The 15,285-nt window shown below is 44.8% G+C and overlaps 1 protein-coding gene across 5 annotated transcripts in view; it reads right to left on the bottom strand.

Annotated features, from left to right (window-relative positions):
* Positions 1–15,285, bottom strand: part of ADCK1 (aarF domain containing kinase 1) — an 83,913-nt gene that overhangs the window by 27,035 nt on the left and 41,593 nt on the right. For 4 of the 5 annotated variants that reach the window (XM_074542552.1, XM_074542549.1, XM_074542548.1 and 1 more), the window contains one exon: positions 2,454–2,612. The exons of the other annotated variant lie outside the window; for it this stretch is intronic. In XM_074542552.1, coding sequence (XP_074398653.1) covers positions 2,454–2,612 — 159 coding nt within the window. The remainder of the gene's footprint in view (positions 1–2,453; positions 2,613–15,285) is intronic. 5 annotated transcript variants of the gene reach the window in all.

Below are 15,285 nucleotides of genomic sequence, written 5' to 3' on the forward strand. Positions count from 1 at the left end.
ACCAGCGATCTTCATGAACATGAACATAAACTTCATAGGGTCTCCAAGATTATTCCATTGATGTTTGATGTGAGAAAATTCATGCTTTTTTTTCCACTTTCTTCAAATGCTCCTTTCAATAAATTTGCCAACTTGACCATCAGCAGGGACTTCCTAATAAGTATTTTGCCCACCCCTTTTCTGACACCTGTCAACATATTGTTTTGAAATAATTATTGACATAGAGAGAGCAGTGAGGTATCTCTCTCTGGGTTTATCAGATGCTGTACTGATTTTTAAAGAGTCAGCATTGATGCTATGAAACCTCAAGTGAATTTAGGAATTTTCCAGCTACCTATTCTTGTTCAGATTCTTTCCCATCAGTCTCTAGATGAGACCATCTCCATCAATATTTAAATCAACCTCTTTACCTAGCTGCAATGTCCGTCTGATTCTTAAAGGACCAGAACATTAGCATGTGTGATCTGGCTTCCTAACAGTCTACACAAAAACAGTCCCACACAAGGATACAATGATGCATGTAAGCCAAGACCCCACAAGAGGGACCTTTTAAAAACAAAACTCCATGTGTCATATTCTGAGCTACCTTTTCATACCTGTGTATACACAACATGTGAATGGTAAACCAGAATGTCTGTACAAGGACAGTACTAAACTACCAAAAGAAAATACATTGGTTTATTTCCAAGTTTCCCAGAAGGAATAGTTTAAAGCCAGAAAAGAAATCATTCAAATAATTTGTTATTTAGAATCAGGAATCATTCTAAAATGAAACAGGAATAATTCTAAAATAATTTGTTAAAATGTCTCTTACCAGTATAATCAGCAATCACAGCAACATGGTGTGAGGAGGTATGTTCCTATGATATCCACTATTAGAAGGGCAAATGTCCCAAGGTAAATAGAGGTTTTGGGTCATTCACACAGAATCCTCTTATTACCCTGATCCCATATTCTTTCATTACCTGCTCATCCTTAATCCTTGACTGCTCTCTGTCTGTCACCTTATTTTGGGAGGGAGACAAGGATGTCATAAGCCCCCTGAGAAGTGCTGTGCACATGATGACTCATAGAAGCAAATTCATTGGGCAGACCACTGCAGTGAGTCCTGGAGAAGATCTGAATCAAATTCAAATCTTAGCTGGACCCAAAGCCAGTTCAAACAGTTGTGTTCTTGAAACAGCATTGAAACAGACTGATCCTATCTTATTGGGAGATCTCTTTGGAACTCAAGTTTCTTTCACTGTGAGTTCAAATTAAATACTCAGTTGCAAACTTATGTGCCCCAGCTGGAACCAGCTGTGCTTCTATGCAGACTAGCCAGGATTGCTCAAAGCAGGGTATTTTAACTGCCTAAAGAAGCTTTAGTTACACACTGCTCTGAGAGGTTGCTGGCAGAATTTTTGATTTCTGATCTTCTGTGATGGAGAACTGTGTTACTGCATCAGCAATACCCTCCAAACACTCATCAGAACTCCTCAGCTTAAGCTTCCCCTCTTTAGTACTGTGGACCTACCTGTCTGCTAATTACTGTGCACTTACTGTATATACAGACATATATGTGTGTGTGTATATATATATATATATATATACACACATATGCTTTATTAGGAGAGCACAAAGCTTTAGTGTCACCACTTACAGACCTAATCCTTCCCATTTTCTCCACCACAGCCCTGCCCATTTGTTGTTTTATACTGTATTGCTGGCATCTTTGTCTGTTGCAATGCAGTACAGGGCTGCAGTTTATTTCCATTTCCTCCTTTCTATAGCTAGACTTAGAAGTTTGGGAAAAGCTACAGCACTGCACTGGGAAATAAGAGTGGTACCTACCACTCAATAGAGGAACAGGAGCTAGGCATTGAAACTTTTTTCCTACCCGAATCCCTCATTTGTATATTTGCCCCTGTTAGGTGACCCTCTCTGTATTTCAGTGTTTTTGTTTCTACCATTAATCAGTTCAGCATTTCGGAGCTGATCAAGAAACAAAACGAATCATAGCAACTTCATCTACTGTTGAATCCACACTAGAATTTAATTGAAAAACATGCTAATCATGAACAATGATTTTCCTTGATCACACAGGCCTGACTACAAGAGATCAGTTAATGGTCCCTGAGACCAGTTAATGAGCACAGGGGCTGAAAAGAGACTTCAGGACTCACTCTCTACTTCTTAAGTCTTATATGGACTTACCATAGTGTCACTAATCTTTACCTGTCTTCTCCTCCTTCCCTCTTACCCTGTTGTTCAGTCTCTCCATCCATACAATCACCAGCACTGCAATCCTCACCAATTTTCTGCATTAATCCTGCAAGACAGCACTGATCTCTGTGGAGGTTTCAAAGCCACAGGTTGGTGTTGTTATACCTGCTTACACCATTGATGAATGTGGTCCCCATACACTTCAATGGCAATTATTCTGTAAGTTTGAAATTAACATGTAATTTTACCTCCATGAGCAAAATATCCTTGGAGCTCTGAGCTTGGACCTTGGGGTGCTGGATTTTCACTGCCACCGTTCTCCCATCCTGCAGCACTGCTTTGTGTACCTGGGCTAGTGATGCTGCTCCCAAGGGAGTGTCCTCAAAACTGACAAAGAGCTCTTTTATCTACCGAGAGAAGAGAAAGAGGCATCAGCTTGGAGCAACAGAAGCCATGCTCAGGAAAGCCCTGCCCACAGGCCAGAGAGTTCATGTGCCAAAGCTGGGCAGACTCAGCTTTTTCATAGTTCTTCTGTCCCTTCTCTTAGCCTTGTCATTGCTTGGCCTCTGAGTGAAGCCTGCCAAACACGCAAATGCCCTGGAGATACTCTGCTTATGGAAACCTGTGACAGAGTCCCAGCAGCACATTTCATCTTGGACTTGCAGTGGCCAGGCAGTGTGCGAGACTTCTTCAGAAGGTCCTCAAAATGGCTTGAAGTGATTATGGTCAGCATCCTGGGTGTAGAAGCCAACAGCTGCTCCTTTGCATGTATTTCTTTTGCAGATATTTAATACCACCCACCATCACCCCTGAAACCTGACTGTGTATTCCTGTGCATTGCAGCAGCAGCAAGCTTACTTGGTGAAAGCCAGCACATGACTGGGGAGCAGTGGTTAAGGGCTGCATTCAGGACAGGGGGATAAAAATTGCTGTTTCAACTGTGACATCTTGGCCTGAAAACATGTTTAATGTGATGGACTTTGCCACACCTTCCATAAAAGTAACCAGGTCTCTCAGCTCAGAAAAAGCACCCATCAGGGACAGCAAAGCACTTGTCAAGCAGGAGAGGAAATTATTAGAAGCTCTGGCTGAGAAATCCAGGACTGGACTACAAGGAAAGATGCAGATGAAGTAGATTTACCAGGAGCAGGTCCAGGAAGCAAAATCCAAGGTAGACAAAGGTGAGGGCAGAAGCCCACCTCCCCTGCATAACACAGCACCCTGCTAGAGACCCTCTTGGCAGCACAGGCTCTGCAAGCACTACAACCATGGTAGTGCAATTTCAGCCTAGCTGATGAGCCAGGCCCCTCCACACAGTCAGTCTGCTCACAGCAAGGGCCAACACAGATATGTGGCTTCAGGCACGGTTCATGTAATGCTAGTTGAGGATTGTTGTCCGGCTCTGTAGGGCAAGGCAAACATAAACTGAGGTTTCCAGAAGTCAGAAAAGGGACCGTGTTCTACCCTTCTAGCAGGCTCAACTGATTTCAAGTGAGCAGTTGAGAAGCCTGTAATTTATGCAGTAACAAAAAAGAAAGAATGTCAGTGCATTTTTATAACCTGCTTTTTAAAAGGTAATTAAAGATGGGAGCTGCAGCAACCTAGCAATTAAATATGAATAAAGACCTTCTAAGCAAAGTCTTCATGCAAAGCCTTAAACGAATACTCTTTTTGCTGAAAAGGAAGAAAAATACTACAAGGAGCAGCCTGTTCCCTCCTGCAGCTGCCAAGGAATGAGCCCCCTCCCACACCACCCCACCCCTTCTCTCCCAGCCCCTTCCACAGAAAACTATTGCTAGCCACAAACTGGAGCATTTGCAGTAATTAGGTACCAACACAGACTCGGCGGCCTCCAGTAATTCACTAGGAAGGTTCATTTTATTTATTTAATTAATTCTCTTTGGTCCTGGCGGCAAAATCAATTAAGTAAAACAACTGCATTTAAAAACAACTAGTTATGTGTTTTTTAATTACAGCAGGTCCATAATTCAAACCTATTGACATTTGTGTCTCAAGAGAAAATGTGTTCAAGACACAGGGACTTCTACCTTTATGTGAAGTTTATGTATTCCCTGAAGAAAGGATCTATTAAGGATAAAGATTTAAGGTGGCCAAGAGCCTGCTGGGCTGTAAGATCCCATAAGGAAGAAAAAAATGCACGCAGAGAACCTGCCACATGAGGTCGAGCTGGGATTTTCTTCAACTCTCTCACTACCCTACATCCTTGTATCAGAGGGATGTATCCTTTACAAATTGGTTACTACTCTAACTATCGTAAAGCTGGGTAACATCCCCCAAAGGTTAAAATACAGAATTGGGAGTTCACTGGCTTGAATCCAGTAAGGTACATTTTTAGCAAGATCATATATAAATTGGATAAAATTCCATCTGCTCTGGATTTTAAAACCTCTTAATTGCCTACACTGTCAATCTAGCAATTTTCACGAGAACTGAATGCATACAGGGGAAAAAAAAAACTGCACATGTTCCCTCTGGCAGGAAAAATATACCTCATTATCGCGTGACTAAGTTTTCTAAAGAAACATAGTTGAAGAAAGCTGTGTCTAGGAGTTATTTTGTATTGAAGAGTAATTTATAAACTTGCTACTTAGGACATGGAAGTCAGGTTAGCAGTCATGTCTGACAGAGCCAGCTCAGCGGCCCTCTCACAATTCCAGGGCAATTTTGTGCACGTTCACAGGCTGCAGACAAAGACAGCAAGGCAAGGGACTGCAATAGGGCCAGAGAATTGATGGATACCCCAGGAGCAGAAGGGCAGAGCGTGCACAGGGGGAGGGAGCAGATCACAGCCGAGCCATTACATGAGCAGGTGTGAGGCTGAGATAAAACAGAAGCACAATCATGGCTGGGCTCCAAGACCCCCCACTTAGCAAATAACCCTCGTTCATTATGGAATTGTCTTTTCTCAGCTCACTGGAGGCAGCTAATGCCTCTGCTGCAGGCTGTGTCCCAGACACACAAAAGCGCGCAAGAGGCGCTGTGACATGGAAGCGGAGAAGAGGTGAGTCTGGTTCCCACACTGCCTGCCAGGGAGTGGGGTCTTTCCAAAGGAAGGTGGCTGCACCCATTTCATGCAAGCAGAGAGTTCTTGGAACAGGCTGCAGGCTCTTACTGCTCACAAGCACCCTTAACAAAAATTGTCATTTCCAGAATGGATGATTAGCAAGCAAAAGTCTGGACAGTCTTGGAGCGCACCTGACCTCAGGAACTCTCAAGTTTTTTCCAGGCTACAGCTGGTCTCAAATGGCCTCATCAAACTCACTGTTACCATCTGAAATCCTGGCAGGAGATGAAACAGGTTTAATAAACGTTTAAAAGGAACTTTAGGGCTGCTCTTTCAAAGGAGCAGGACAGCCAGCTGCAGGTTTACAGCCATGCAGGTGAGCAGTGTCCCTGCACACAGTGGTTTCCTTTGCTCCTTCTGCAAGCCAGGTCTCCCTCAACAAGCACAGGCTCCACCAGCAAATGAATGTGTGCTGTACTTCACTTGCTGGAAACACAGCCCTGATTGTTTAGTTCTGAAGAATGAAGCTCATTTAATTTTAAATACGCAAAACATGCATGATTGTTGGTATTAATATTCACATTTCAAAGAAGTGATATAAAAGCTCTAACAGGATCTATTTACTTTGGCACTTATAGTAGTATGTATTTGTGCTGAGGTTGCACCTAGAGACCACATTAAGCCCAGAGTGCCATGGTATGAGATCCACAGCCACCATGGGCCCTGCACAAATTCATGCTTTCCAGGAGCTCCCAGATGTCAGCTACAAGCTTCCTCACATGCTGAAGTGCTTTCCCAAAGCACAGCTGCTCTTCCCAAGGTCTGCAGCACATACTACCTGATGCCACAATGCTGGGCACCAGGATGCCTCAGTGTTTTTTGCAAATCCTGTCCTTAAACACTTAGGAAGATACTGGAAATCAATTGGATTTAAGCTCCCAAATCCTGAGTCCTTTCTGAAAGTATTACCTTACATGACCTGCCTAGCATGTTCTGAGAAGTCTTTGACAGAGCTGGGATTTAACCCAGATATCCCAAGTTCCAGTCTGATATCTTAATCTCTAAACCATAACAGTTAAATGTGCATGTCTTGCTAGCTAATTTCTTTTGAAATATATTGCCTCTTAATCCCAACCTTTTTATATCCATGTTTTTCAGCAAATGATGGAGTATTACTGCCTGGTTTCAACTTGCCCACTTCACAGAGAGGTATGTTCTCTTCCCTCTGGAAGGGCTGCTAGCACGGTGATCTGGAACAGGAGCCTAAGTCATGGAGCCCTTCCCCAGCCCTGCATTATATAACATCATTCTACATGAGATGCAGTGGCTCTGCTCTGCCACTGTGATTAATGCTGGCCATGTGTCAGCAGTTTGTTCAAGACAAATTTAGGAAGCAGTGAGATGCAGGATCACTAACAGCAGAAGGCATCAGGACTTTTGGAATTCACTTTATCAACACTAGCACGCTATTTTTGCTCTCAGACTCAATGCCCCTCCTGGTTTAAGGAACGTGAACCTCATGCTAGGCTGGTCATCTTTCCAACAAGATACACATAATGGCTCATGTTGCCAAGGGCTCACTGATCCCTGCGAGTCTGCAAGACCAGAGCTCTAAGTGTGAGAAAAACGTTACTTTGTTGTAGAGAATATACTTCCCAGACAGCGAGGGGGTTTTTTCCATCGTCCCAGCCCTCCTATCCCCTCTACGAAAACAAAATGTCACAGGGCTGCTCTGAGAATTATTAAAACAGCAAAAACTGAAAGATTAGATTTATCATAGTAGACAGTGGATTATGAAGAATAATTCATCAAACATCAGAACAAAAAGCCCACAATTTATAGGCGGCTTTGTTGAGTCAGTGAAATCTGATTGGACTTCTCCCCACCTAATGAATGCCAAGCTTAATTGATGGTTCCTAAATTCATCTGTCAAGAACATGTATTTATTAGTCCAGTATTTTTAATAATATTGTAGATGTAAACAGAACAGTGGTTTTGTTTTCAATGGATTTGCTGGTGTTCACATTACATTTACACAATACGTGCACATATATAGAGTGGCATATGCTGCATCCAAATGAATGCAGGTAAAGGTATGTGTGTGTTCTCATGCACTGAAACAATTACCTATGGCTTATTACAGAAAATCCCTGCATCTTTCAGTGCACAGGATGGCAAAGTGAGGTGGTTCTTTTCAGGGGGAGAGATGCAATAAGGTGCCTGCCCAGAATTTGGAAGAGCTGAGGTCTAACATTGTTTCTCCTTGATATCCCCTGTGACACTGGGCCACACCATGCAACAGCACTCATGCTTCAATGAGCAGAATCAGGGCTGTCAACACAGCTAGAAATCTGCCCTTGTCTAATTTATAAGGTCCAAATTTTTAGCTTTGCTTTTAAAAACCTATCTGTACAATACATATACAACAATTATTACACACAGCCACAAACATGTCACTTCACATGCCAATGGTACACATTTGTTCCTGACCTGCCAATCACTGCTAACTTTGTTAATCACTGCTAACATTTCACAACAATAGCACAAAACTGGGACTGTCCATCAACCATCAGCATTTCTTCCAGAAAAATGAGACTCAGGTAGGGTGTGAAGTTCACTTTTTCCTGTTATTTCTACCTTGTACCACTTTGGACCTCTGCAGCCCACTACCTGCTAAAACCCTGAGAATCTTCTCTGGGATCCTACCGACAGCATTTCTCAGTTACAAAGGCATTAGTGTTACAGAAAATGAACCTTGCTAAAGGAAGAGTCCTTGATCCCCCTCAGCCAGAGACCAATGTTCACTCACTCATTCACTGTCTGATACCTACGATCCTGGCTACTTCCTGATCTGCTCACCTATTATCCTTTTTCTGTAGTCTCTTTTGGCTAGACAAGCAGTGGAAAAGCCTACACAAAGCCATTCTTGTACTCATCACATCCATCCATTGAGCTGTGCAGCAATAGTATCAGTCTACTTGACTTGTATAGTACCTTTAATTATTACAGAGCTATACCTTGAGGAAAAGCGCCTTTTATTCCATCCCTGATGACTCCTGCATAATAGTCTGTGCTCAGACACACTCATGGTAGTTTCATTTATTTTCCTGACTCAGATCCTTAAGACAAGGCAGGACTGTCTGAGACTATCACTCATCCCAGATCGAAACCTGGATCTCAGTGGTGACAGCTACAACAGGCAGTAAGAGCAATGAGCAGACAGAGCAGATGTATGTCTTCTGAGACCCTGTGTGTGAGGTGGACCTCATCTCCCATCCCTCTGAAAGGTGAGCCACTTATCCATGGCTCCCACAAATAAACAACATTCAGCCTAACATAAGCAAGGATTGTGATGGCCAGACTGGAACATAACTGGCTCAGGAACATCGTCCTGACCGGCACAAGGAAATAAATGTTTTTCACCAATTAAGCTACTGGATATCCTACCAGCTTCCAGAGACACAGGATGCTAAAATTAACAGTTAGCTCAGCACCCAGAGATGCTTTCAACAGCTGGGAGTTCTACAGGTTTTCCAATAGCATTTCACCACAGCCTCTCCCATGTTTAGTTTCATTCAGCTGTTCTTTGCCCAGGTGCTGGTTTCACAAAGCACTCTGAAAGCAGAGAAACTGCACAATATACTTCTGATGTAAGGCAGATAAGCTAAACTATAAGAAAGCAGAGTCCAGACATCATCTGCAGGGCTAGCACAACATCTGTGGTAGCACAAACATATAGATGAAACCAGAGAAAGGAAGCAGCAAAGCTGGGATGTCTCCAAATAAGTTTCTAATCCATCCACCTGTGTGGGTGAACATTATTCCTGGTCAAAGTATACATCCAGGTAGTTTTCCCTCATGTTTATAATCTCATACACAGAATTACATTCCAAGAAAATCTATTTCTCAAAAATGTCCATTACCATGGGAAAGGTTTTGCTGTTGGAAGCTACATCACAATTTTAAGCTGCAAATCCAGTTCACTTCCCTGTGGAGAAGATGGAAGGTGGAAGAACCTTGCATGACTGAATCAACTACTTCCTCAGAATCCCCACGTGATAACAAAGGGATTTACAGTCCCTCTAACACTGGCATGGACATTGAGAAAATACTTATTTTCTGTCCCCAGATGCAGTTAATTAGCATAATGACCTGTGACCTGTTCAGCATCCCACTTCTTTCCATCTCAAAATATAACAAAACCTCTTGTGCAGCTAGTCATCTTCCTGATACCCTAAACCATTTCTGTAGCCCAGCCTGTCCATGACTGGCCTCCAACAGCAGCCAGTGCTTCCTTATCATAATGGCCAAGCAAGAGTCCACTAACAACTATGCTTGTGTGGAAAGCAAAGATGTAAAACTGCAGTGACAGCAAACACTGTCACTGTGCACTCTATTTTGCATGACATAAGTATCTTATAGCCTATGCAAAATGCACAGACCAAAGCAAAATAAAGCCAAGGTGTGTATATACATATATAATCCTGTTTGCTTTCTATTCCATCATGCTGGGAAAAAAGTAGGGACTTGTGACCTACATATTCACTCCAACAATGCAGGCTATGGGGCAGATGTTTCCCTGCTTTCCCTTGCACATACAAATGCCCCATTTAATTCGCTCTTTTATCTTTCTCCCAGTTGAGCAATGCTCATTAAATCTACTCTTTTCTCTCTTTTTGGGGAAATGCTACTTGCTCTTCATCTCTTCTCTCTGTGAGGAAGGAGCCACACTGGTCAGTTGTTCAGACTGGAATCACAGTCCTTCAAGAGCACACAATGATGCCACTCCCAGCCATCTTTTGTATTTTAATTGAAAGCATTCTTTCTCTTTCCTCCCCCTGCTAACAAAGGAGGGTCTCATTTGTTACACCAGTGCACAGTGGAAACACAGCAGAAGACAACTCTGCTGCATTCCATCTGCCCAAAGGGATTCTTATTCCATGGCTGAGGTAGAGCAGTAGTGGCCCCTTTATATAAAGATTTTCAAGGCTTTCTGTGTTCTTTGCAGCTCTTCAGCTCCCAAGCAATAGAGCTGAAAGTGCTAACATAGCAGGAATACCCCAGTAGTTCCTAAGGAAGGGAAAAGTCTCCTCAGCCTTCTGCTCTTTTAATTGCTCTCTTAGTATATCTGAGCAGCTGGCTTATCCTTTTCCCAGCTTTCTGGAGATGTTATACAAAGCTCTGCTCACAACCTCTACCCCCACCCTGCATCTGGATAATAGCTCACATAAAATTCCCACTTCCTTTCTGCTGACTTGTAGTTCTGGCTCTGTACTCTACACCAGCCTGCTTCTAGCCAAACTACAATTTCAGCCTGTATCTCAGTCATCTTCTTTCAGTCATTTCTCTGTTCACATTCAACAAAGCCAAAGCACAGTTCCTAATCTTTTCAGTCAAGCTATCCCTTCTATCTCCTTTCTCATCACAATGGAGAGTGTCACTAACTTTCTGTCAAGCATGCCTGCAGCCTCAACCTTATCATCAACACTGACCTCATTTTGAGGTCTGAACTAGACATCAAGTGCTAATGCTCACAAAATGACAGGTGAAAACAAACCAACTGTCCCCCATCCCCTCAAAGTTCCAATTTCTCTTGAGCTGCACATGTAGTAAGATTTGTGGAGGTCCCCAACACAGAGAACCCTTGGCTGAATTCCTGAAGACATATTCCCAAATGACATATCACCCCTAGAGCTGCCAGCAGCCTGGTGCAAAGACAGAACATTTCTAAAGAATAATCAAATCACTGAACAGCTCTGGTTGGAAGGGACCTCAAAAGACAGCCTGGTTTAACTTTTCATGGGAAAGGAAGCCTTGAAAATCTCTGGTGATGAGGTCTCTCTTCCACCACATCCCTGGGGAAGTTGTTGCCATGACTGGAAGTTCTCAATGTAAAAAAATTCTTACCTGTAACAAGATAGAGCCTCACTCAAAATACCACAGAGATGGGGCCAGTTGGCACAAAAGCAAGAAGGTTAGATTTAACAAAACACCCAGAAGCAAATTTTGTGCTAAGACCATTTTGACTCCAGATATAAACACATTCCTGCCACGCACTGGCTGAAACCTGCGTAGGAAAGGATCAAGGAGCCACAATAAACAAGCTCCATGTTAGTCACAGCCAGGCAGGGGGAGGCTCAGAGAGGACTGCAGAGATGGCCCAAGGGCCCTGTCAGCAGTAAGCCTGCACAACAGCAGCACTCCTGTGAGAAATAACCAGCTGCCAGAGCCTGAGGTTATATGGGACACACATCACCTGTGTGCCACCTTGAGAAACACACATCACCTGTGCCTCATCTTAAAGTTCTCTGATTCAGCTTTGAGAGCCTGGGGGCTTCAAGAGGTATATAAGACAAAGCAGGGGGGCTGGTTAATGTGTATGGGCAGTTTTATATGACTATACAGAGTGTGATGAGGAGATGCTTGGAAGAGGTCTGGTACAAGGATTTGGTCAGGAAGTGAAGCTGTGCCAGGGCTTGAGCACAGAGTTAAAAAGGAAGCATGGAGCAGGGCATTTGTATACACAGGTTTTATGGGGAATGGTAGGCAAAATCCACCCACAGAGAGGCAAATGAAGAAAAGGGTCAGGATGGTGTTTGTGTGTGTGCAGAGGCAGGGTGTGCAGGAGGAGTGGAGGGTTCCTGCAGTGTGTGCGCAGGACAGGACTGCATTTGTTTCAAAGTATCATAGTTTGGGTTAGAACAGACCCTAAACATCTCATTCCAACCTCCCTACCATGGACAGGGGCACCTTCCACTAAACCAGGTTGCTCAAAGCCCCATGCAGCCTGGCTTTAAACACTTCTAGGAATGGGGCATAAATGATTTCTCTGTTCCAGTACCTCACCACTGCCACAGAAAAGAATTTTTTCCTAATATCTAACCTAAACCTACTGTCTTTCAGTTGGAAGTCATTCCCCCTTGTCCTATCACTACCACACCCTTGTAAAAGTCCCTCTCCAGCTTTCTTGTACGTCCCCTTTTGCCGGTTTATCTCGGCTGTTTGAGGGGCCTGAAAGGCCCGGGATGGCCTTGGGGCACCACGCGTGTTGAAGGACGAGAAGAGGCTTCAGTTCTTCTTTCTGGTTTTATGTTTATTAATTGTTTATCTAAAAGATGTTCTTTCAGCCGGCAGAGATCTGCACAGCAGTCAGCCATGGGCACACTCTAACCTGCCCTCTGGGCAGCCACGTATCTTTATACCCTTTGCTACGTGTACAATATTTATCATTTTTCCCCAATACCATCTATTGTTATAACTCGGTGTACTCTCAGTAATAACCAATAGAAAGGTGCCACCGTGGCCAAAGAAGATGGAGGAGAGGAGGAAGAAGGAGGAGGACAGGACACACCCCAATTCCTCCATCTTACTCCTCTAAACCCCCCTGTACATAAATCCTAAACCTTGTGTCTCACCCTCTAATTAACTAATCTTTCCACCCTTCACCCCGGTGAGGCCCTGTGAAGCCCTCATCCTTGTCGTCTCCTGTGTAGGGTTAAAGTCCAGCTACCAGACACTTCTGGCAACATTCCAGGACTCCCGAGACCCCCAAGCTGGTCTCGGAGGCTCAGCATCTCAGGACTGAGATATTGAGATCCGACATCTCCCCCTTCTGTTTGCCCCAAGAAAACCTCTTTTACAATCTGATTCATGGCATCTGGGACGACATGGATGAGGACTAGGAAAGCTATTACAATATAAAATCCTAAACTACTAAAACATAAAATCCTACCCTTAAAATTCTTCTCCAAATGGGAGAAATGTCAAAGAAATCCACCCTTAAAATTCCTCTCCAAATGGGAGAAATGTCAAAAAAAATCTACCCTTAAAATTTCTCTCCAAATGGGAGAAATGTCAAAGAAATCTGCCAGCTGATCAATATATGATCCTTTGTCAGTTTCCCCTGTAATAGGTAAATTTATCCCATTGCCTATTGCAATTCAAGATCCCAAGGAGAAAACCCCCCAGAGTCTTTCGTTCTTATACAGAAATATTCAAGACCCCAAAGGGAAAACCCCCCAGAGTCTTTCGTTTCTCTTGTTTCTCTTCTGAGTTGTCCTTTGCAGTCTGAGTCCCGACTTTTGTCTGAGTATTCGTTTCTTCTTATATCTTGTTGAGGAAAATCGCTGTATAGTTGCAGAGTCGTTACGAAATGATGCTGTAGCTCCGCTGAACCGATCCGGCATGTTGTGCACTCAGGGGTTACCTAGTTTTTGATTCAACTGACAATAGGGTTAGAACACACACAAGCCTCCCCAGGAGGGGAGAGGCTTGGGACCCCGAGGGTTTTTACCAAAGGCACCAAGTCTGGAGAGGGCCCCTCCTCGCCTGAGACGTCACCGTGGGTCTGGCCCGCCCCCGCCCGCGCTCTTTACTCTGCGCATGCGTGCTTTCCGAGCCGCCCTCTGTCTCTCCCGAGGTAATTTTTTCCTCTCCCTTTTTATTCCGCCTCTGAATTTTCCCCCCTCGGTCTGCCCCTGACTGTCTCCTCCTCCTCCGACGCTGTGTGTGTGTGTGGCCTTTCGTCAGTGTGTGTGCGGCCGTCCCCGCCGGCACCCGCGCCCGCCGCGACTCGCACCGGGTTTTTTTTGCGTCACAACCACGCGCCTCTTGCGTCTCGCCGCAGCTTTCTGGGATTGCGCAATTCCCCTAATTTCGCTGCATGGGTCAGACGCCCCGGCTTTGGTTTGTGGCTTCTCCCGCCCGGGTTTTTTGCGAGTTTTGCCCGCCGCGGGCGTTTCTGCTACCTTGCCGGCCCCCGGGGCCGCTGCACCCCCCGGCCCTGAGCTTAGCAAAGCCGTATCTGAACACGCGTCTTTTGTTTTTTCTTTACCCGCGCTCCCCGCCTGCTCCGCCGCTGCCTGGCTGCGAGAAAGCGCCTCCCCCGGTCCCCTCTCACCTCCCCCCTGCTCTCCCTCTGCCCCTGAGTCCTCCATGCTCTCTGGACTTTTTGGACGCTTTTTGGGAGTTTCCCAGGGTTTCTGGGTTTTGGGACCGGGTGTTTTAATAATATTTCTTGCTCTTTTTTCTCCAAGAGCATTTTTCCACTCGGCCTTTTAAGGCCAGAGCTAATTTTTTCTTTCCTGGAGCCTTGCTCCCCCCTCTCTTTCAGAGAGTCCCCCCCCGGACGTCTGCTGCGTCTCGGGGTTATTTCTTCCTGGCCTTTTAAGGCCAGAGCTAATTTTTTCCGGAGTCCTGCTCCCCCCTCTTCCGAGGGCCCCCCCCCGGACGTCTGGTGCGTCTCGGGGGTTTTCCTCTCGGCCTTTTAAGGCCAGAGCTAATTAATTTTTGTATGTTTGTGTCACACCTTATAAGGTGGACAAAATTTCCCGTTGTTCCTGGGAAGGTGTGCCTCCCATGTTCTTATTTTCAGGCTTTCTTACCAAATCTGTCGCCAGAGCAGTCTGGACGTCTCGATCTGTCCAGCAGATCACGAGAAGTGGACCCAGGGCGCCTTCTGGTTCCAGTCCGGGCTGTTCTGCTACGAATTCTCTTCGGCAGAAACTGAGAGATGGATTTCTCAGTGACTGCTGGTTTTTTTTGCAGTCTCTGCTGGCTTTTTTTTCTCTTCTTCTCTCTTTTTTTCTTCAGGGCTTTGAAAGTGGTGGTGCTCCCCCCGAAAGGTTGTGGTGGTCAGAGCCCACCCAGGGACGCCAAATGCCGGTTTATCTCGGCTGTTTGAGGGGCCTGAAAGGCCCGGGATGGCCTTGGGGCACCACGCGTGTTGAAGGACGAGAAGAGGCTTCAGTTCTTCTTTCTGGTTTTATGTTTATTAATTGTTTATCTAAAAGATGTTCTTTCAGCCGGCAGAGATCTGCACAGCAGTCAGCCATGGGCACACTCTAACCTGCCCTCTGGGCAGCCACGTATCTTTATACCCTTTGCTACGTGTACAATATTTATCATTTTTCCCCAATACCATCTATTGTTATAACTCGGTGTACTCTCAGTAATAACCAATAGAAAGGTGCCACCGTGGCCAAAGAAGATGGAGGAGAGGAGGAAGAAGGAGGAGGACAGGACACACCCCAATTCCTCCATCTTACTCCTCTAAA

The sequence above is a fragment of the Zonotrichia albicollis genome, chromosome 6 (assembly GCF_047830755.1).
Source record: "Zonotrichia albicollis isolate bZonAlb1 chromosome 6, bZonAlb1.hap1, whole genome shotgun sequence".
NCBI lineage: Eukaryota > Metazoa > Chordata > Aves > Passeriformes > Passerellidae > Zonotrichia > Zonotrichia albicollis.